The following is a 23,425-nucleotide window of genomic DNA, read 5'->3' as shown; positions in this document are numbered from 1 at the left end:
TAACATCTGTCTTGTGTTAGGGTTTCAGAGTCACTACAACCTGAACTGCACGGTTTTGAGATTCTGGACTTAATGTTAATTCCAACGACTAAAGATTTGATTAACAAATAGCACATGGGCGACTTCAGTTCATCCTATTATAATTACACCCAAATAAACAATTGTATGAATATTTGACCAGGACACTTTTCTGACAGCGCTTATATGTGTGTATATGATGCTGAAATAAACTGAATTGTTATGAAAAGTACTTATTTCTTGGATATTACAGACTCACACCAACCACACATATACAAACCAGGATTTGTTTAAACTGCCAATGAATCCATGGTCAACATAAAATGAATTGGAAACTATTATGATAATCAATTAATCATTTTAATCATTTTTAGGTGAGTTTTTAAAATTCTAAAATATTCTGATTTTCTTTGTCATATTTGCCTGTAAACTGAACTTCTGGAGGTTTGAGGTTGTAAAATGAATAAAATAAAATTGCATCAGATTTGAAAATATTTATACAGAAAGGGATCTGACTTGTTGAGTCATGGTTTTAGGAAGTCAGAGTTTTTTTTTGGATGACATTCCTTTCAGAGGATGGAAGAGGACAAGCACTCACCAGGTCAACCTGACATCCAGTCATGCAATCTACATCAGTCACATTCTTATTTTAGATTACTGGACCATGCAGGTGAAGCTTCTGGCTCCACGACTGAGGCTCAACTTTATCATCATGTAAAATACTAAGTGCTTTATTTAAATCTTAAATATTTTTCTGGTTCAAGCTGTAAAATACACCAAAGCCTGAAACTGATTTGCCACACACTTCACAGTTCACATTTGAGCCATAAGGTTTGGGTGAATGTTTCTGACAAGGCTGCAGCAACTTCTGGACACACTGTTATACTCTTTAAAAGGGTGTTCACATTCACATTTTATAAACTGATTCTGTCAAAAATGAATCAAGATAAGGAGTTCACTATTTTGACATTAGACGATAAGTACAATAACAATTATCAATTACAATTTACTTTCATATAACTGTAAATGGATATCTGGATTTGGGGTTTGAAGATGTCACCTTGAAATCTAGGATTTTGGGATGATCATTTTCCACTAATGTTTAAAGGTTCAGTGCGTAAGATTTAGGTGAAAGGGATCTATTGGCAGAAATGTAATATAAAATAATCCTAGTGATGTTTTCATTAGTGTGTTTCATCTAAATTGTATAAATAGTTGCTTTCTTACCCTAGAATGGACCCTTTATATTTAAATATGTTCTATTTACATCTGAAGCAGGTCCTCTCTACGGAGGCCACCATGTTTCTTACAGTTCAAACTGGACAAGCTAAATATCTTTTGAGTTTTTATGACAACTGAAGGCTATCACAGGTTCTCTGTCATGTTTGGAAGGGGAGGGTGAGCTGAGGGGTATTCAGCTGCAACATGCAACCTCACCACTAGATGTCACCAAATCCTACACACTGAACCTTTAAATTTCAAATGGTCTTATCTTCTTGTTTATCTTAAAATTAAATTTTTGATTCTTGAATTTCAGTTTTTACTGTAAAGTACTTTGCAACTTTGTTTTTGAAAAGAGCTACGTAAATTAAGTTTTTATTATTATTATTATAATTATTGAAGTGATCAGCGATTTAATTACTGTTCCACAACACTTGTTTTTTAAATGGGACAGTGTGAAACAGTCAACAAGTGAGGACCCATATTCAGTCTATGGTGAGGAGGACCAGGCTTCATCGTGGCTCTTCCCAGGCCGTTGATTGGTGTTGTCTGGGCGGATCGTAGCATCTTGTGGCTCCGCCCTCGATTATCCAGCCTGCCCGCTGGATGCTGCGCAGCGCGGTGAGGACACAGCGAAGCACCGAGAGCAGAGGCGTCCAGCCCGGATCTGGAGCCCGGATTACTGTCGTTGTATAGCGGCAAATACCTTCGCTCCAGCTGCACACGCTGCAAACCTCTGCACCGGGTCGATCAACGGGAAGAGCCGCGCAGAGAGGGGACCCGAGAAGAGGAGGTTCCCGAGACGGTGAGAAGTTTGTACGCGGAGTTTCTGGAGTAGTTGGCGGACTGAAGCTAGCCTCTGTGCCCGCTGCGCCTCCCTCCTGCCCCGGCCAGCCTGCCGCGAGTTAGCCCGCTGTCCCCGCTCCTTCCTCCATCCAGCTGCGCGGGGGGATCATGGCGCTCAGAGCCCGGGCGCTGTACGACTTCAACTCGGAAAACCCCGGGGAGGTGTCGGTGAAGGAGAACGAGATCGTCACCCTGTACAGCGAGCAGGACATCGAGGGCTGGCTCGAGGGGGTGAACAGCAAAGGGGAGAGGGGACTGATCCCCGCGTCCTACGTGGAGATCGTGAGGAGCGACGCCGCCTCCACGTCCAACAACAACAGCTGCAGCACATCTGGGGACACTTACCCGGACTCCAGATACGCCAACATCCCACCCGGAGGCTTCGACGGCTCTCTGAGTCCTCCGAATAAAATCGAGAACTTTTCCAAACCGTCTCCTCCAGGTCTCGCCACATACACCAAATCTCCTCCGCTGCCACAACAGCCTCCACAGCAGCAGCAGCAGCAGAAGCAGCAGCAGCAGCAGCACACCTATCAGTCCCCCAGCCAAGTGAGCGACGATGACTGGGATGATGACTGGGATGACAGCTCCACCGTGGCGGATGAACCAGGGACTGTGGGAGGACGGTACCATGACTTTGAAGGCAACGGGCCATCCACCTACAGAGTGTCAACATCCTCCATGTCCAGAGGCAATGCACAGCAGGCCAAGAGCTCAGCCACCGTCAGCAGAAATCTGAACAGGTTCTCAACCTTCGTCAAGTCTGGAGGAGAGGCCTTTGTGCTGGGAGAGGCGTCAGGCTTCGTGAAGGACGGGGATAAGATCTGTGTGGTGATGGGTCAGTATGGTCCCGAGTGGCAGGAGAACCCGTATCCCTTCTCGTGCACAATCGACGACCCCACCAAACAGACCAAGTTCAAGGGCATGAAAAGCTACATCTCCTACAAGCTGACCCCCACCCACACCCAGACCCAGGTGAACAGGAGGTACAAGCACTTTGACTGGCTGTACGCCCGCCTGGTGGAGAAGTTCCCCGTCATCTCAGTGCCACACATCCCCGAGAAGCAGGCCACGGGCCGCTTTGAGGAGGACTTTATCTCCAAGAGGAGGAAAGGCCTCATGTGGTGGATGAACCACATGACCAGCCACCCAGTCCTGGCCAAGTGTGATGTCTTCCAGCACTTCCTCACCTGCAACAGCACGGATGAGAAGGCCTGGAAGCAGGGGAAGAGGAAGGCAGAGAAGGATGAGATGGTGGGGGCCAACTTCTTCCTCACCATCAGCACCCCAGCGGCTCCGCTTGACTTTCAGGAGGTCGAGAGCAAAATAGATGGATTCAAGACGTTCACCAAGAGGATGGACGACAGCACCTTGCAGCTCAATGCCACAATCAACGAGTTCGCCCGCAAGCAGATCAGTGGCTTTAAGAAGGAGTATCAGAAAGTGGGGATGTCGCTCAAGGTCCTCAGCCAGGCTTTTGAAATGGACCAGCAGGCGTACTCAGCAGGACTCAACCAGGCCATCTCCTTCACTGGAGACACGTATGACGCCATCGGAGAGTATTTTGCTGAGCAGCCCAGCAAAGATCTTGACCCTATCATGGATTTGTTTGCTCTTTACCAAGGACACTTGGCAAACTACCCCGACATCATCCATGTCCAGAAAGGTAAAGTAAAGACACTGTCAAATACACAGAACACACGTGTCCCTGACATGTTTATATTTTTGTAAAAGTTTTTTTTTCACAGAAACTTGTCAGGAGCCAAAATATCACTTTTAAATTATGACATCGGGACACATAGTTTGAATGTGTGATTACATTCATTAATGAATACAATATTATCATTGAAAAATGTAACAAAGAAAATACATATATTAATTAAAGATACAAAGTTTAAGCTTTTGCCAAATTACATATCATTTTCATTGGGAGACAATTTTCAATAAAATCAAAATGATAAAAGCATGTCTACTTAAATATTTTATATTCCATGGGAGCCAATTCAAAATCATTATAAGAAACTTTCTCAAAATACAGTAACAACTTAGTATCTGAAAATAATGATGAAGTATTTCAGAATAACTACTTACAAAATCAAAATAAGGATTTAATATCACAAAACAATGACTTAATACTTTCAACTTTTTCATCTCATAATTTTGATTTATTGTTCATCTTTTTCTCTTTCACTGGCAGAAATTGGCTCCATTATAACTCATTTAAAATTCACCACACATATACATATAAAAAAAAACAATATTGTACCACTTGGATTTAAATCCAGTTCCACCTAACTTTACAGCATTGCTGTTCCGCAAGAGGAACAGCATTGTTGCAGTTGGGCATGACCATACTGTTTCTGAGAATGTGGTTCACTGATGAGGAAGAAAAAACAATCATCGCAACAAAACGTGCGAGTCAAACTAAACAGCTCCTCCCTTGTGTAAATCATACCTGCTGACGGCTTTCTCAACATGTGGATGTGCCAACGAGTGTGTCTTTGTGCTCTAAGTCACAGCACATGACGTGTTCATCTTTACAATCACTGACAAATGAAAACCGAGAGACACACCTGAGATAGTGGCATGCAGCACACCACATAGGCCTCTACACACTTGTGAGATTAGAGGATGATGTGATCTAATCCTTCTCAATCCATGTTTTGGGTTCAGTAGCAGTGTTTTACTTGAGTCAAATCACATGGCTGTCAGATCAGGGGGAGAAATGATTCTTGTAATTCACCAGTCAGAGTCACTGCTGGTGTCCAGTGTTACATTAAACATGTGTACAGATCCTGAAACTGGACTTTGCAATCAGAAAGTGCCAAAGTGACATATAGAGCCACAAGTTAAAGGTTCAGTGTGTAAGATTTAGGTGAAAGGGATCTATTGGCAAAAATCTAATATAAAATAATCCTAGTGATGTTTTCACGAGTGTGTTTCAGCTGGAACATGCAACTTCACCACTAGATGTCACTAAATTCTACACACTGAACCTTTAAGTTTAGAAGTTCACTGGTGACTTGTGTTAACTCCCCAGCTCACTTGTAGACATATTGGTTTATCAGTCAGGTCCCCCTCCAGACACTGGGCCCATTGAATCCACAATGGGTGACGCTGGGGAAACAGGACAGACAGTGTTTAGGCTGCAGTAAGACACAAATATCTCACTCAGCTCAAATCAAGTTTGCCACGTAGGCCGCATGCAGCCCAAATAAGGTGACACAGCCATTCACACAGTCTGGTGTGATAAGCCCAGTCTAAATGCACAGATAAGAAACTCTGATTTGATACCACACACGGAAAACCTTGCTCCAGGCACATTTTTTTATTTAGAAAAGGTGACGGAGTGCAGTGAAACAGGACTTCAGGACACTGGGGGACTGAAAACAAAGCTGATGGGAAATCCAGGGCGTTCAGCAGAAAAAAGAAAAGCCACGTGTCCCTTATTGAATTCAGAATGTCATCTTGTTTTTGATTAAAGGGAAACTGTTTGGTTCTGCTTCGATTACCTCCATTCTTGTTGAGCCAGTTTTTTATATTTTTCTTTGATCTTGAAGCAAGCAAATAATCCATTTCTAATGTTATTACTTTGAAGGAAAAGTTCAAATGCAAACTCGCCCAGTTTATTCTCTGTTAAATACAAGTATTCATGCAGATTTTCTTGTATATTCAATCATGCTACTGGGCCTGTTGAATCTCTCTCGTGCCAGCATCTGCAAGAGGCTATAAACGTTTATCATGTTGCATGGTAGTGACGGAACAGTTAATGTGTATTACATTATAGATCCTAAGTGTTCCCTTGTTTATGACACAGCTGACTGGCTGCTTGTTACTTAAATTGGCTACATGTTGCCAGGGAGCGTTAAATGTAAAAAACCACTGCAGAGGTATAAAACACATTGTCTGCTCACTGTGAGGTAATTGGGCAGAAATGTACATGAAAGAACATGAGGTTTCTAATGAAGCCACAGATTCTAACAGCTTCAATTTTGTGAGTTTGTGTACCTTTGCTTTATGTGAAACTCTCACATGCTTTCATATATGTAACTGGATTGAGACTGAGGAGTCCCCTTATGAAACCACATTGAAGTTCACTGCATCCAAAATTTGAGTGAATTGTTCTCTGAGAAATCATGGAAAATGTTGAAAAATCTCACAATGTTAAAAAAGAAAATCCTGGATCTGCCCCCTCATCTGGAGCCACACCAAAGTTATTTCCTGACCCAAACCGTGTCCCTCCACCAAGCTTCCATGGTCATCAAAGTAGTTTTTGCTTAATCCTACTAACTAAACAACCAACTAATGGACAGGGGGGCAACATAACCTCCTCCTGGGTGAAATACATTGTTTACATGTATCCTCTCTGTTGTTTGGTTTTAATACAACTGATAATGGAGGAAATGTCCACAGGTTCTCCCGTTCTATTACAAACTGAGGTTTCTGACTGTCTTGTCCTTGTTTGATATTTGAAGTGAGACTGAGCCACATCCTTTTATTGTGATAAACCAAAGTACACATTTAGATGAGGTCACACAGAAGTTCAGTCAGCCAAGACTATCAGCTGAGACAGCAGCAATAATCTAGATTTTGCATCAAACAAAAAGGGAAATGGTAACGTTGGCAGCTTCGAACGTACAGGCTGAGGTTACTAGCTTTATCATTTCCCTGTTGAAAAGGTTATCTGGTCTCTCAGCCATATCACGGTTACTCTCTTGCTTATCGGTCTTTTCCGCAGCTGAATTCCATTTTTAACTCTTTGTATCTGTCTCATTAGGACGTCAGACTCCAGACAGATTTTTATTTGTCCCTGTGGACATGACCAGGGAAATGTGAGCTTTCCCACCTACTGTGGAGCCCTGAACTCTATTGATCTCCACATCCACAGGGAAAACATGAGCCATTAGTGTGCAGCCTGGCAGGGATTCAGCTCATGATACTGATATCATATATCTGGCTTTGCTTTTAAAACTTATCGAACTTCATTTTTGTAACTTTTATTTTTGTCCTAATTGGATATTGCAGGATTTGTTGCTTCTTCTTTTTTCTAGCCCTTGAGAAAGAGGAGGAGAGTTTCACAATCGGCTGCTGTTTCCAAGTTGAAGATAACTGTGGTTTACCTAATCACATAAGAAGCAGTGGGGCCACTTGAGTATTCAAACATTTGACCACATACATAAAAGTCTATAACCCCTTTACACAGAGATGTTTCCATTAAAAAGACATTTTATTATACCTCCTTTGCTTGTTTTCTCTGAACCAAACAAAACTGGCATAATGCCGCCCTGGCAAGTGATTCAAATTAAATTAAAACATCAGCATTGCTGGCTCCCTCTTTTACACAGACATCGAGCTGGTTTGTAAATATATCACAGTGCCACCCCAATTCTGTTTGTGAGAAGGTGAGGCGGAGTAAAGGGGGAACTTCCCTGCTTGGGGTTGTGAAGGGTGTGTCAGTTACTTCTGCAGAACTGAAAACATGCATTGTACCTCTTTTTTTTTTTTAACCCCACCCACAGTCTTTATTTGTCCAGTGAACATAGAAAGGTTATCTTTGTATTCTTATACACTTTGATAATGTCCTTGTCTGCAGTTCTGCTCAGTGAAAGACATTTTGTTGATTTTAGAAAAGAGTGAAAGAGAAATGTCACTTTATGGCTCAGACAACAAGTTGTTGTCAGGCTGTTTTCAGTCGTCAGCTCACATCTGAGGAGATTTATGTTCTGACATTTACATAATTAACTTCCTTATGTCTCTCTCTGTTATATAGTCAACTGAGTGCATATGAATCCATCAAGGCTTAGACAATAAATAATTAAGCTTTTTTGCTTGACTGACATTTTCCCCGGTTTGACTTTGCGTATGCATTCTGTCCATTCAGCACATTACTGAGAGCTGTATTTTTCACAGTTTTATCACCACACAAAGTGATAAAACAATGGCAGACACCTTGAGGGAAAGCACTTCTTTGGAAGGATGTCAGGTCTTCCTGCTGAGTCAGCCTTTCAGCTGACACTGCTTTGGCAAGGCTGCGGGTCTGTCTGATAAACTGTCACAGGCTTTTTAAATGTCCTCTCATGCACAAATAGATGATTGAGGTGGTGGAGGGATGAGATGGGTATTGCCGCTGCTGTTCAGGTCACAGGCTCGCAGTAGCTCGGTGTTGTGTAACCAGAGATTACGTAAGCAGTAAAGTGTCGGCCTCCAGTGAGCCCAGGAGGGCACGCTGCCACCTCCATACACCCAGGGAGGATTTCTTCAGAGACACTCATCAGTGCTTTTCCTTATTTATGGTGTGACTCTGCAGTATGAAGCGCACCTCAATAATCTCTCTGTAGCTTTATATATGGAATGTTTTAAGGTTCATATTAACACAAAGTAACCAGGGAAAAAATGGTAGAAGCAAGACATCAGATGCACTGCAACTGTACGTTATAATTTAAATGAGGATCTCACAGATTATTTCTTCATATTTTTGATCTTTAAAAAAAAGCTTCCTCATACAAGTTATTACCTCTGCCAAGGAGGAGTTCTTTAACATTTTCAGGTTGGCCATTTTTCAAGCTCGACTGAATTTAAAGAGACTGTTGCATCTTGGCGGTGGTATCTGCCATTCTGGTTTACAGTGCTTCAGATCTATATGGTACAAGCATCTGGACCATGGTGCAGAAGCTGTTTGCCTATATTCATTTTATGTCATGAAAGTCTGAATACTATGAAATAAAAAAACGGCAGTCACCACAATTTTTTTTTTATCGATTAATTTTCTAATGGGCAAAAATGTCACATTTGCTGCCAAATAAGCGTTTGAATTGTGTTCAAACAAATGGCTTCTCAGCAACTATAAAAGTAATCTGTTGATTGTTTCAGTTATTTCTGGCTCTAGCTTCTCACATTGTTATCTTTCTTTGTCATGTATTACAATACATAAAATAAGATCAAGGGTTGGACTGTTGGTCAGACTACACAGGCAACTTGAAGATCACACAATGGCATATTATTTTTAGCTCTTCTTGATCAACTGGTTCCCTTTTTGCAGCAGTACTGCGAAGATCACTTCCAGTAACTGTGGCTTTATATATTCGAGTTTACAGACACAGTGTCTTATCGTTGAATGCTTGTTTTCCTCATAAAGTTTCCATGGTAACAATTATTCCTCTTTAGTCCATTAAGTGGGCTTTTAAAATGCAGGATGCCAAGTTAACACCTTTGGGATCAGGATTTAAGTCTTCTGACAGCTGTGTTTGTTACTGTTGCTCTGTTTTGTGCGGCCCCTCAGCTCCACTGTTGTCTTCACCTCTCTTTCTGTCATATCCAGTCTGTTGTGTGTTAGAGGAATTTCTAAGATCTGGGTCAAACTGCAGCTGAGAGGAGCTAAAGCCAGAGGGCAAACTGGGGAGATTGGGAGGAAGGGATGAAGAGATTTTTGTCAGCATATTATATATACATATATATATATATATATATATATATATATTTTGTATTTTGGGTGATGAATTATAAAGAAAGCAGCCACAAAGTCAATGTGTTATCTCACATTTCGGGAAACAAGCAGGCTGGTGACTCACCTAATGACTTGAAAACCCCATGACGGGCCAACACAGGAATTTCTGTCACCTGCCTCTACCACCTTATGCCTCAGTCAACACTCAGGTGATTAAATTAACCTTCAGCTGGTTATACCGTGTACCGAGTTACATTCATTTTTGAACAGTGTCACCATGACACAGTCGTTGACCAACGTTTCCACCACATGACCAGGATCACAACAAACAGATCTACAGCGAGTATTATTTAAAACATCTCATGGCTACAACTGGGATTATTTTCATGATGGGTGCTGACTGTTCCCTCGATTAATGTCTGGATCTATCAAAAGTCATGAAATGTAAAAAAGACCTGTCGCAGGGGAAGTCTTCATGTATTTTTTTCTGTTGCCATTAGTCCAGATTTCAGAGGGTAAGCCTCCACCAGAAACACAAAGGCCACAGAAGAGAAGCAAAGACATGCTGCACTACGGCCTCTTACCACGTGCATGTGTTTAGAGTATCTCGAAGGCTGCAGAGTTAATTGAAAGGGGAGTTTCTCTCTTTGACAAAAACGTAAGGAAACAGAGAAATGACCGAAGCATGTTTGTGTTGCTGCACTAACCAGCATGTCCGTCTGTGATCGTCCTCTTTGCTTGCAGCTACGACATGGAGACATTTTTAAGTGGTGTGTTCAAACAGAAGGTCACATCCTGTCTGTTTCTTTTGCATTTCAACATCATGCTTATTGCTGTTGACATTTCTTGCTTTGCTCGGTCAGAAAATGTCAGCAGCTTGATAAGTCATCTGTCATGAGCTCTTGGTGTTCTGACCCTGCCTTCTGCTCCCATAGAACCATCTGTCTGCAAAGTTGCATACGGGCTAATTTCTTCTTTTGGTTTCACAATGATTTTGATGACAGCTCTTAGCAGCAGCGTGGAAAACGAGAGGTGACAGTGATTTACTCTCAGTATGAGTGTGATATGCATAATGTGTACTTGCAAGTTGCAAGGCTTCAGTTGGCTTTTTTTTTATTAACTTGAAGAATCTACCCTGTGTGAATGATCTAGCAAGCAATGGAGGTGAAAAAATAGAATTACACATGACTAAAAATTGTAGAACCGGTTCACTTTTTGATGTTGCAAGTTTAGCTAAGGAGTAATATGTTGGCAAATTTAATCGGAAAATTAGTTAGGCTCCTGTTGCTAACATGTAAACGTGACTAATTCTAACTCTAAAGAGCTGGCCAGCAGCTAAGGTTAGCTTAGCATCCAGGATTGGGTTTCCACACAGAACTAATAACCTCATAAAGTGTGCACCCACGAACATGCTAACATTTACACCTGGGAAAGCTAACATTTAAAGCTGTTCATGCTAACATTTACAGTTCCCTTGTAAAGAGACCAGCATGGTGCCTGTACATAATGTCCCTGTCAATAGAGGTCAATGACTTATTGCTGTTTGTGAATGGTGCATTTCTTCACTAACTGATGAACTACATGGAAAAACACCCTAAATGGTTGTTTCATAAAAAGATTTTAAGTGACACAATGTAATATGTATTTTTAGTCGGGCCCCGTCACATTTTCTAACTATAGGCACAGATCTAGCTCTGATTCTAAGGGGAACAAACTGTTCATGCCAAACGTTTCACACTATTTTTGGTTGTTTCCCGGAAGTTATAAATTCACTGTTGAGTGTTTCTCATGACTCTTTTGAGACATGAATATTCAGTTTATTAGATAACTTTCCATTTAAAGTCTGTTTGAAAAGGTTAAGTTTAAGGAAATAAAATCTCTAGTATGAGGGAAGGAACATTGTCCAAAATGGGACATGCTTGTGGGCTGTTTTCCCACTCTGGTTAATATAGCATGTGGAGGATTTTCTCTTTGATTGAACATTGATATTAATAGATGGGGTTGTAAAACACTCACTGTCATGGAGCAGTTAAAAAAGATCATTATTTTAGATTTAATTATGGAACAAAAAACATATTGTCTAAATTCCTGCCTGTATTTTATCTCTGAACAGGAGCGCTGACGAAGGTGAAAGAAAGCCAGAAGCATGTGGAGGAGGGCAAGATGGACCTGGCACAGGCTGAAGGCATCAACGAGCGCTGCAACATCATCTCCTGTGCCACGCTGGCTGAGATCCAGCACTTCCACCAGATCCGCGTGCGCGACTTCAAGGCCCAGATGCAGCACTACTTACAGCAACAGATTTCGTTCTTTCAAAAAATCACAGGCAAGCTGGAGGAGGCTCTGCAGAAATATGACAACGTGTAACGGATTACTGGTCCCAGCCTGTTGGTTAAGACCTTGGTGACCAATGGCCACGCACATCTCTCTAAGTCAGCCAGTGGAGCCTGCACCACTCTGCTGAACGCTGTTCACCAAGCGGGGGCGGACGTTCAAAGAGATTATGCACCAGTTAAAAAGAAATTTAAAAAACCAAATCAGGTTTCTGTATGTGTTGGCCACATCGTTTGGGGACTGGGTGTCCTTATTTAAGAGAGGACATGTAATTTGATGAAGTTAGGCCAACTTGCAGGGCAAACAAATGTCTTATGCCTTCAGATTTCATGGGTCAATGATAACGATGGGTCACCAGTTGGTTCAGTGTGTCGGTGGATGAAATTTTAGTTAATGTCATGACTTACAGAGTGAGTCACAAGAGAGAGAAGGAGCCTTGCATCCACTGCTGCATACCAGATGAAGGATTTTATATATCAAGCATTTTTAGCCTTACAACGCTTAAAGGACAGCTTTTAAGCGACTGCCACTCCGGGAGCGGCGATGCTCTAGTGGGTAACACTCTGCCATCTGGAAACCCTCAGCACCATCCTGGTATCGCTCTCCTCGGACAAACAGGACTAAATGTTTACAGTCTCCTCACTGAGCAGCCACTCTCATCACTGTCTCGCTGTGCCTTCTGACTAAATCTCTCTGATCTTTATTGTTACTAGCTACTAAAAAAAGCTTTATATAATGTATATGTTGAGATATATTCTATCTGTGCTTTGAATGAGGGCGGGGTCTTTCATGGGCGATAATATTGTTCAGCTTCTTTTTTTTTTTGCCTCATTGGCTCCAGAATTGATTTTTCAACTCTCACAGTGTGACAGAATCTGGATCAAGAGAGGATTAACTGCTTTGACAATAGGAACCCATGCCTTACAATCGGCACTGCCAGCACTGGTGCTGATTTACGTGAGCTTGACGATTTTAAAGAACAAGTACGATGGACCATTAAAAATGCCGGATATGTGAATTTGTGTTGTGGGTTTTATCAGGTTTAGTTTTTGGGATAGTGTTCAGAGGCAGGCTGTTAGAGGGTGGCGAGTTCCTGGACTGTTTTAATAACGAACCACACTTGTTCTAGACAGTTCAACTGCTCTGCAGTTTTTAACCTTTATGATGCTGGCTGCATCATGAAGAGATTAATGTTGAAGCAGAGATGCAAAATAAACTTCTCCTTCTCAGAAAGCTGTATGTTGATCCTGTGTATTTTGTCAAATACTTGGTCTTTAGTTATCGTACAATCGATTGGACTGAATATGTCAGAACAACTGGGACAAAACTGTACAAATTGTGCATGTCGGTTAATAACTGCAGAAGAACAGAGTGTAAACTGTGTGGCTCTGCAGGTCTCCTTGGCGGCCTCCCTGGAGGACTGGCGTGCCGTTTCAGTGCTTCATGCTAAGCTCATGCTCACAGATCTGCTGACGATGCAGAGCTCGAAAAACCATCTGGGACATCTGGCCACTGTTAAAAGTGGCAGAGCGGACGAGAGTGAACACCTACTGAACAGGAGAAGGTCAAAAGAAAAGAAAAAAAACAAGAGACTGAGATAACCAAGATGCAGAGCAGGTGTTTTAGGAACAGTGTAGTTTGCCTGATGGGAATCCAGTTTGACAGATCATGAGTAACAGGTAACAGCAGCTTTCAACCACCCAGCTCTATTTATGTTAATATGTTCCCATCAGTTAATCTATTCAGACCTCCTGCGTGATCCTTTCCTCTTCTGCCACTGCGTGAAACCAGAATACAGATATTTACAGAAATACTGGCAGAAGGCTTTTATTCTCCTGCCAAGATCCCTAATTGAAGGCAATTTTCAAACCAATTAATTAAATGTACTGTGATACATCTCAGCTCAGTGATAAAATGCAACCAGACACTCCCTCAAACAGAGCTGCTGAATGTGTGGTTAATGAATCCACTTTCTTAGCGATGAGCAGATGCCTTTTCATTCCAACAACATTTTCGAATGCACATCCATACTAGCAGCTCTGTATTCTTTGAGTGATATTGCACAATTTAGAGGGAGATGCTGGTATTTTGTAAATGACTGGTTCTTACAAAAACTCTCAGAATAACTATTGGTGGACGGTCACAGTTGTCCCATAAAAAAAAAAGGTTTTTCATATTTATAAACATTTAGAGCCCAGATTAAAAAATACTGGGCATTTTCTTTAAGATTGTGGTGTGAAATGAAACATTCATCAGGTAGGTGATGAGATGTTTCCATGGAGATCTAAAAGCAGTGCTGCCAGGAGACCACAGGAGTTATTCTATAACGAATTGACTGAGGTGCAATCTCATTCATCTGTGCAATAAATCTGTCCCTGTCATTTAATATGTCAGAGTTATTTATGTGTAATCCCACTCACAGTCTATTCATCATGTTTACACTGTATATATTATTGTTATTTTTATATTTGCTTAAATTGCATGCTAATCTTTTTTTAAACCTCTTTGCTCCTCCTGCAATACTGGAAATGTCACCATAAGGGGACTTATGAAAGAACATCTATTCTATCTTATCTTAAAGCTTTGGCAGGATGAAAAATCAGGGGATAACCAATATCTGTAGTATACTTCATGTCAAACCATCCAATAGTTTATGAGATATTTCAGTCTGGATACAAGTTGTTGGTTGACCAACAGAGCGACAATGTCATCTGTAGAGCTACACTGCTAGCATGGCTAATAATATCCTGGCATGCCAAAGCTAAGTCCATTTTTGCAAATCACAAATTATCATCCATCTCTTTTCCTGTTCCTGCCCTCTCTTTTTCTAAAGTGGTCTGGGTTTCATTTTCACCATAAAACCCAACAAGATGCACGCAGCCTTTAGCCACCCCCCTCCCCCCCAGGCCTTCTGTCAATACCGCCAGAAGAAATGGGTGCTCCTGTTTTTTATGCTAGCTCTACCCAGCCTTAAGCTTTGGTTCTTCTGAATTAGTCAAAGTGATCAGAAAAAACATTTATTCGAGGGATTTTACAACTGCACTATTATTCTAAGGCAAAAGGGGGCTTCTGACTGACTGCAGTCTAGCATACAGGAAACAACAGCTCTTGACTCAGATTTGAATTTCAGTTTAGACAAAACATTGTCAGCGGCTGACCACATTCAACACACACAGACATGAAGAGCTACTGAGGCCACAGGCGCAGACATGGAAATACCCTTCATGCTGCTCGGCCACACGATAACGGTGAGCGAAAACACTGACGTCACCAGATGGTGAAAACGTGGGAGACACAATTGAGAGATTTTTCTACTGGAACTGAGTCGTTACATTTCAGCTCTCTGGAAAAAATGAGAAAGTCCAGCTGACCCTCCTCCCAGCTGTTCATTTACTGCTCTCAGTGAAAGCAACACTTTGACACTATTTTCATTTTCATCATAGCAGTTTGCACTTTTTCCTTCTTGAGAAGCCTATTTTTCTGTTTTCATGTTACTTGTTTACAGAATCTAAAATCTAGAAATAGTATTTTTTTCCATCAGTTTCGATAAACAACTGAATCAATGTCTTGAGATCCTTGTGTAGAACACATTCAGTTCCTGTTGCACCCTCACTGTGCAACACTCAGTTCTGATGCTCGGACGTATGACACAAAAACCTCTACCACAGGGCTGCGTTCAGACTCATTACTTCATTACCACCAAGTTTATGTAGGGAGTATACATTTTTGAGGGTAAGGCAAAAAGCCAACTAATTTCGAGAAATGTTGAGGAGGGGTGGGGCATGACCCAAGGAAGGATCTTTTGAGGGGATGCAGATCAAGGGGGATTTTCTGTGAGTTTGACCTCGACGTCCTCTCCTAGCTGCGGCGTGTAGAGGCCTTCCAAATGTTATATTATAATACCAGGAAATCCCCAGAGGCAAACCTCAAACATTTCAATCCTTGTATTTCATCTTGTAATTTCACTATAATGAAAAGGGAAGTACAAAACCACAAACAGGATTTCTGTTGGAAGGAAATGGTTTGTTTTAAATGCCAGTGCCCTGTTTTAATGGGAAGGTGTGATAAAAAATGTGTCATTATTGCATATGCTTGTTGCTCCTATTACACCAGCTGCATTGTTCTTAATGCAGATCAAACTCAGATTTGGAGTTTGATTTAAATTAAGCTGGTTCATACTGTACACTGAGAATGTGAAGGTGTCGTTAAAGTAAGTAAAACTTCCTCAGTTTGTCCAGCTGGTTATAGTCTAACGGCCAAATTAAGAGTTGTACAAATCGTGACTGGCTAGATGTATGTTTTTCTTTAGTCATACAACATTTGCCCTGGAAGTTAAAGCAGAGACGGACAAAGCCACAGGTAAAACTCTCGAATCGATCAAAATGAAATGTCATGTTGCCTTGAATAAAATTAGGGATTTGCCTGGAATTGAACATTTTGGAAAATATAAGTACACAAGTCAACAAGTTGTTTTTAGACGTTTTAATGAAGAATTGTTACATATTATGTATTCAAATGTGGGATAACTGTAACTTAAATTGTCGTCCATTTCTTTTTATTTCTTTATGTATTGGCAGGTATTGTGTGTGCAGCTGCTGAGACAGATGCATTACCCTGCATTACATTACATTGCAGCTCTTTAGCAGTGTCATACAAAGTTACTCCCTCTCTGGTCTGCACATATAAGTCGGGACCAAACTTCCTTGTTTTCTGTAGAGTTCAAGCTTATGGAATGTGAGGCATTTGCCTGTACTCAGCATATTCCTGCTGGAGGGGTGGGATGGGGGGGTTTCTGGCCGAGTCTGGGTCTGTTTCCAGTTACAGTTGTGTCTGTGCTGGCTTTTGATGAGAGTCTGGGCTGACGGAGGCAGAGGGGAGGCCCTGTCCCAACACAGCAGTCCTGACTCTGGAGCAGAGCGGATACTGAGGCCAGAACAGATACTCATTCTCGAGGGTAAAACCGCATCACAGACTCAGTGCACCACCAGCGTCATATGTCAGTTTCAGAAATCCCTTATGAAAAACAGTGTGTGTTTGTGTGTGGGTGAGGAAGCATGTGTTACATCCTCCTGAGACCCTTCTTTAATTTGTCCCCTGTGGGTTTTTCATCATAGATTCATTTTTCAGATTCACTTAACATCACTGCTTCAAATCAGTGCTGCTAATCTACACTTCAGCATGTGTGAGACTTAACAGTGTAAAACTATGAATCCACATTATGGATTGACAGACTGTGTCTCTGCAGGTGTGGATTAAAATAGCTTCATTCTGTTCTCGTCATGAGACCTTTGTTCCAGTAACTGTGACTGGAAAGTTTGGGTCACTGTGGTTATCTGCTGATGGCAGATGTGAGAGATCAAACACGTACATCTTTGAAAAAAAAATAGATCACATCAGTGGTCTGTCTTCATGCCTGAAAGATTTGCACATTTCAATAGACAATGGAAGCCCTGGACCGTGATAAAAACAGGTTTGGGAGGTGCAGAATGTGCTGAAATTTAATTAATCTCATAAGCACTTGTTTCACTCCCAGGAGATAGGATCGCTCCAAATATCAGAAAATGTACAGAAAAGTGAGTCAACCCCACAGGGAGAAAATGTTTGTCATTCTTTTATAATTATGCACCAAAGATTTGGAACAAACCCCCACTTCATATTAACTCTGTTTATATGTTTAAAATTAAATGAATTAATTTCAATTTTTAATGTCTTTTCACTTATATTTTTAACATTGCTTTAACCCTTTTTATAGATTTTATTGTTTTACATGTAAACTTATTGACTTCCTTTTTCATGTAAACCACTTTGAGCTGACATTATTGCTATGAAGTTACATATGAAGAAAGTTTATATTATTTATTATTGACATTATTTTCCTATTTATTTCCCTAAAATGAAGATAAACCTCCTCCTGTAAAGCAATGAGCAGAACTGAGTGTGTACTTCTCAAAGAGCTCATCGTTCACCAGAGAGCTGGGTTGCTCTGCTACAGCAGCATTACAAACACGTTTTGGTTGCAGGAAGCATGATTAGACAAACAGCAACTCCCATGAGGTCATCCACTGACCTCAGAACAGCAGCACCCTGCCCACTCCCCGGGGGCGTGGCCCAGAGTCCTGGAAATGGCTCAGACCTGCAACACCCTGCTAATAAAACATTATTTTAGGGCACAATCCCATTTGCTGTCTAAAAGTCTGAACTGTGCTTAATCTTATTGAGAATTAACAGTTTAGGAAAGTACGAGAAGGTGTTACTTTCACTGTCAAAGCCACACCCAATACCAGTGTGACTGGAAAGAACAAAATAAAAGTACAGACAACTCCTAATATCTTTCTCTCACTCTCACACACACACACACACACACGCTAAAAATAGTGCTCATCAGAGACTACATTAAAGGCTACACCGGCTTGTCTCAATTATTTACTCCTTTGCTGAAGTACTTGTTCCTCTTAAAGTAGTAGCTACTGATAAAATAGACATTTGGGCTGGTTCTCAAAATCTTCAGAGGATGCATCTTTCATGACTCTTCCTCTATGACATGGTGGTTAGCACTTATCTAATGTCCAGCCCCCCAGCATCCCTCAAATGACAAGCGCTATAGTTTGAAAGGTTTTAAAGACTCATTTGATGTAACAAAAACAGGGTGAGACTGACTCCGGATTGGTTGAGTGCGTGTGTCGATCACCTTGTTGTTGTGATCATTTTAGCTTCGGTTTTGTTCGACAGGAGAAGATGGAGAAATGTCGTCCATCTTGATATACAATCTATGATAAGAAAAAGTTTACGTTAACAAAAATCCATGTGTTGTCTGTGTAGAGTAAGATGCAATGACCCGACCTCGACCCCCTGCAGGACATAACATCTTTACTAGTGCAGCTTTGACCTTTACAAACACACATTCGCCTGTTTTGTGTGTTATCAGTTCATGCCGAGGCATCAGGGGAATTGTTGTGTTTTTCTATTTATTCAAGGATAGAGCCGAGGACGTCCCGCGTCCTGTACCTGGCAGAATGTTCAGGAATGTGGGAGCTCTCTGCTTTAGACCCGGTTTTGTTTTTATAGTCCTCACACAGGAAGCTCACTCTGGTGGGGCCTCATTCATGTTGTCTGAAAAAACGCTGACTGCCCTCCCACCCCCACCTCTCTGGCTGCTCTCCAAGACACACACACACACGCGCACGCACACACGCACACACAAACACACATGCATGCAAGCATGCACGCACACACACACACACACACACACACACACACACACAGAACATGCATTTTTTTGTCTTTGTGCGCCAATGTGCATTCTCTCCTCCCCCAGCCCAATCACAGTTTCATTTATAGCTCTAATTACAATAAACAAGTGAGAACAACCAGAAAAGAGGTCACTTCCTCTGCTACATTTCTCACTGACAAACAGAACTGGATTAAATTAAGTTAAGTTAATCAAAATCTAATTTATGTGTGAACTGCTGTGAAGAGCAGTTTCCATTTAAAGATGACATGTCATGAAAATCATTACCTCAGCCAAAGGGGTTATGTTTGTGTGCTGGTTGGTTTGTTTTTCAGCAGGATTATGTAAAAGCTACAGGGCGGAAACTTGGCCTGAGGACAAAACACAGGAAGAAAGAACCTTTCAAACTTTGACATGAATCTGGACTATTTTGAACATTTCACCCATTTTCCCAGGAAATAATGCCTGGTCTTCAGGGGACTGATATCTATGAGTGTGTGTAATTTGGTGCAGATACAAATAAATTTGGATGGAGCAGATTTAAATGTTGATTCATAAGGGGACTGTTGGGCCTTGGCAGAGGTATGTGCTCTCTGAGTGCCATTCAAGTTTGTAATATGAGAATTCCTGCAGGATTTGCTCATGGGAAATTAGAATTTTAGGCAAAATTAAAGTCACAGCGACAAGTTGAATCACCACAGAGACTTTCATAAGATCATGAAAAACTAAAACAAACAGATGAACAAAACATTCATTTCCATGTTTCTCCCTCCAGGACCAACATAGCAACGATGAACCTGAACCTCCGCCAACTTCAAATTATGGTTTTGTTTCTTTGGAGCTGAAATTTCAATAATAACTCAAAGGTACAGAGCTGTGTTTTTGTCATGACACCATGAGAGCAGGGATGGGTTTTCTGTATTCACATGGAGTTCGCAGATTTTCAACCAAACCAATAATGAAGGAAAATCATTTTAATAGATCCTCATCATTTCCTCTCATCTTAGTCACACACACATGCACACGCACACACATACACACACACACACACACACACACACACACACACACACACACACACACACACACACAACAGCTCCCTGACCTCTTTGTCCACTGCCATCCATAAACCACAGTCTACCACAGTCATCAAACAACCAGCTGACATGGACTGCTGGTGGTTTGACCTCATTCAAACACACACACACACACACACACACACACACACACACACACACACACACACACACACACACACACACACACACACACAAACACACACACGCATGCACCTCTACATTAGTGTGTAAATGGAATGTGAGTGTAAACTGTGGATCAGCAAAGTGCACACATCCTTTTCAAATGTCAACAGAGCTGTGTCATCATATCTCCCTCCCACTCTATCCTGTATAATAATGATGTAATGCCGACTTTGAGAGTTACGTCAACGTGTGACTCCGTTCAGGGTTTCATGGAGAGCACAACATCAGGCTGAACATCTGGTGCATGAATATCAACAGATCCACAGTGTCACCGGGACACATGGCTGAATGTGTGTCTATATGTTGGGGCTGTGTGTGAATGTGTGTGTCAGATATGTATAATTGAGAGGTTGTCTATCTGAAATTATACAGGAACACCAAAAACATTACAACCTAATGTACTCTTTATTTAAAATACAGTTAAAGTTCTCCAAATCAAGATACTTAACAAATCAAATGACCCAACTGTTGTTTTCAGAGAAAAAGAGTGAAGTTTTACAAGCAGAATATTAACATAACAGCTTTGCCAAGATCTCCTCCAGTATTAGGTTAAATGTTTATTAAAATAAAAGTGAAAATCAAGGTTCGTATTCAAAATAGCAAAAAAGTCCAACAAAGTACAGATCTACAATTAAGATTATAAATTGCCATCGCATTACATGGAAAATTAGGGTTAGGGTTAATGTTATGATCTGTGTCTGTTTTGGTCCCACTTCAGGTCACATCAGTCACGAGTAGAGCAGAGAGGAAGCTCTGCTCGCTGCCAAAATCCAGAAAAAGGCCTGTCAGTGAATCAAGCTGCTAATCCCTCCCCCAGCAGATGAGAAACTGCATAAGACCCAGTTTAGCATCAGATAAACCGGAGCCTGATGCCACTCGGGTAAAGAACTCGGAAAGACAGAAAAACAAGCTGGATTTGCAGAGCAGCTCTTTGTTTTACGTCATTTGCACAATGTGCTTTCTCCTAAAGGGCAACCACCACCGCAGCTTTCAACACCAACATGTTAGATTCTGATACCCTTTGCAGTATTTGACACGCCTTGATTAGCTTTTATGAATCAACTGAACGACACTTTGTGGATGATGTGTTAATAGTTTTCTAGCAGCGCATGGATATTGCTGTTATTGCAACTGTGAAGGCGAGAAAAGGGAGAGTTAATGGAACTGAAGCATAGTCTTTAAAATACAACTGGTTCAATTAACCATCTGGGTTTGTCTGTGCCGAACATTATCAAACCAAATGAGCCAGGACTGCTTTGTCTCTCTTAGTCTTGCAGGGTGCGATTGTTCTTTAACCCTCTGCACCACAATTACACAACCTTCAAATTACAATGATCACTCTGAGATCTAATATCTGAGAGCAAGAACTCAGTTGGACTAATTATCTCTCGCTGTCTCCCTCGGTTTTGTCTCACACACAGAGGTGAAATACGTTAGCTGCGTGAAGACCAACATTAGCTCACTTTTAAATCTCAAATGTGATTTAAAGGTTGGAGTGTGTAACATTGCAGAGAGTCAGGTCAGAGGTAGATAAAACCCCTGACGGCTGATGACAAGTATCCACCATGTGACCATATCCTGCCAGACGTCCACATTTTGTAACTTCTGACTGTGACTTCAGCACTTTCTCTACAGTTTCCTCTTTCCAAGACTATAACTTGACTTCTGCTCATGCTTCTGTGGGTTGATTGACAACTCTGGGCCAGTTTAAATTAGCATAATTTACACCTTGAAGGTCCAGTGAGTGAGAGTTAGGGCTATTGGCAAATTGAATATGAAATAATCTTAGTGGTGTTTTCATTAGTGTAGAAATCTGTTGAACTATCATGTCGAAATGCTATTTCAATAACTGCAGATCATTGCTATTATTCATATTTAAAGGTAAAACTCAAAAGGTGTTTAGTTTGTCCAGTCTGGACTATTGTAAAAAACATGGCGGCCTCCGTAGAGAGGGTCCCCTCAATGTAAATATAAAGTATTTAAATATAAAGGGCCTTTTCTGGGGTCAAAAAAACTACAATTCATACAATTTAGATTAAATGAACTAGTGAAAACATCATGAGGATTATTCTACATTAAATTTCTGCCGATAGTTCCCTTTCACCTGAATCTTACACACTGGACCTTTAATCAATAGGACCAAAATATAACATGAAACCATATGGGATCATCTCAATACCAGCATTAAAAAACAGATGTCACCAAATTACAGTATAAACGTTGAATTTGTACCTAATGTCCCTTTTTTTGTTTTTTTTAATCTTAGCTTGCCAAGTTCCACCAGACAAAATCTGGAAAATCTGACATGACATCAAAAACAAACCGTGCATCTCTGCAAAGGATTTCAGGCAATAAATAGAACCAGCTGGTTCGTTGTCGTGTCTGAATTATCTTAGTTTAGTTTTATCAGATCATCAACATTCCTAAACACAAACAGGCTATTTCAGCATCTATAAGAATTGTGGGTGGTCTCACCAAGTGTGTGTGTGTGTGTATATAAAGACATGTTTGCATGATTTCATCTCTGCTCTTGTCAAAAATCTAAGTTTAGATTCAAACTGGGGAAGTACAGAACCGGACGATGACAAGACCGTCTGCATGATTGTTTGCTTGTGTACTGGTGTGAGTGTGTAAGTCGTCAGTGTGTATACATGGGTCACACAGGGTTCTCCTCTTCTTCCTCTTCCTGTCTGTTACCTTTGAAAAATCACCTTCCTTCAGTCTCTTTTATTATGTTCAATGTGCTCTCACACATGTGAGCAGTTGTTGTTGGGGCTGTTGGAACGAACAAGCAGAATCAAAGTGTGTGTGAGATTCTGTAACAGCGAAGTGGGACTATTTTTTTCCTGGAGGTGTCTGGTGGACATGGGAGCAGTGTTAGGTTTGGACATTGTGTCAGTGGACTACGTGAATGCTCCTGTTAAGAAGTACATTTTTCAATGATGTAATAATGTTCGTCCCGTGTTTGAATTTCCTGACAACAAATGATAATACTGTGGTTCACAACTGGATCCCGATAAGTTCCTGTCGGTGGGCTCTGCTGCATGACATCATTGTGCTGAGCTCGCAGCT

At 41.2% G+C, this 23,425-nt stretch overlaps 1 protein-coding gene across 1 annotated transcript; it reads left to right on the top strand.

Annotated features, from left to right (window-relative positions):
* Window positions 1-1,586: 1,586 nt before the first annotated feature.
* snx18a (sorting nexin 18a) lies at window positions 1,587-13,096 on the top strand. The gene is made up of 2 exons (XM_069523466.1): window positions 1,587-3,751; window positions 11,643-13,096. The coding sequence occupies exons 1-2, from the start codon at window positions 2,194-2,196 to the stop codon at window positions 11,894-11,896; spliced, it is 1,812 nt and encodes a 603-aa protein (XP_069379567.1). The 5' UTR covers window positions 1,587-2,193; the 3' UTR covers window positions 11,897-13,096.
* Window positions 13,097-23,425: the final 10,329 nt, after the last annotated feature.

The sequence above is a fragment of the Paralichthys olivaceus genome, chromosome 4 (genome assembly GCF_024713975.1).
Source record: "Paralichthys olivaceus isolate ysfri-2021 chromosome 4, ASM2471397v2, whole genome shotgun sequence".
Classification (NCBI taxonomy): Eukaryota; Metazoa; Chordata; class Actinopteri; order Pleuronectiformes; family Paralichthyidae; genus Paralichthys; species Paralichthys olivaceus.
This window is presented reverse-complemented; position numbering and strand designations above follow the sequence as displayed.

Excerpts from the sequence above, each read along its gene's own strand:
- snx18a (XM_069523466.1), top strand. The coding sequence starts at position 2,194 with ATGGCGCTCAGAGCCCGGGCGCTGTACGACTTCAACTCGGAAAACCCC. Across the intron at positions 3,752-11,642 it reads CATCATCCATGTCCAGAAAG|GAGCGCTGACGAAGGTGAAA; the intron begins GTAAAGTAAAGA and ends ATCTCTGAACAG.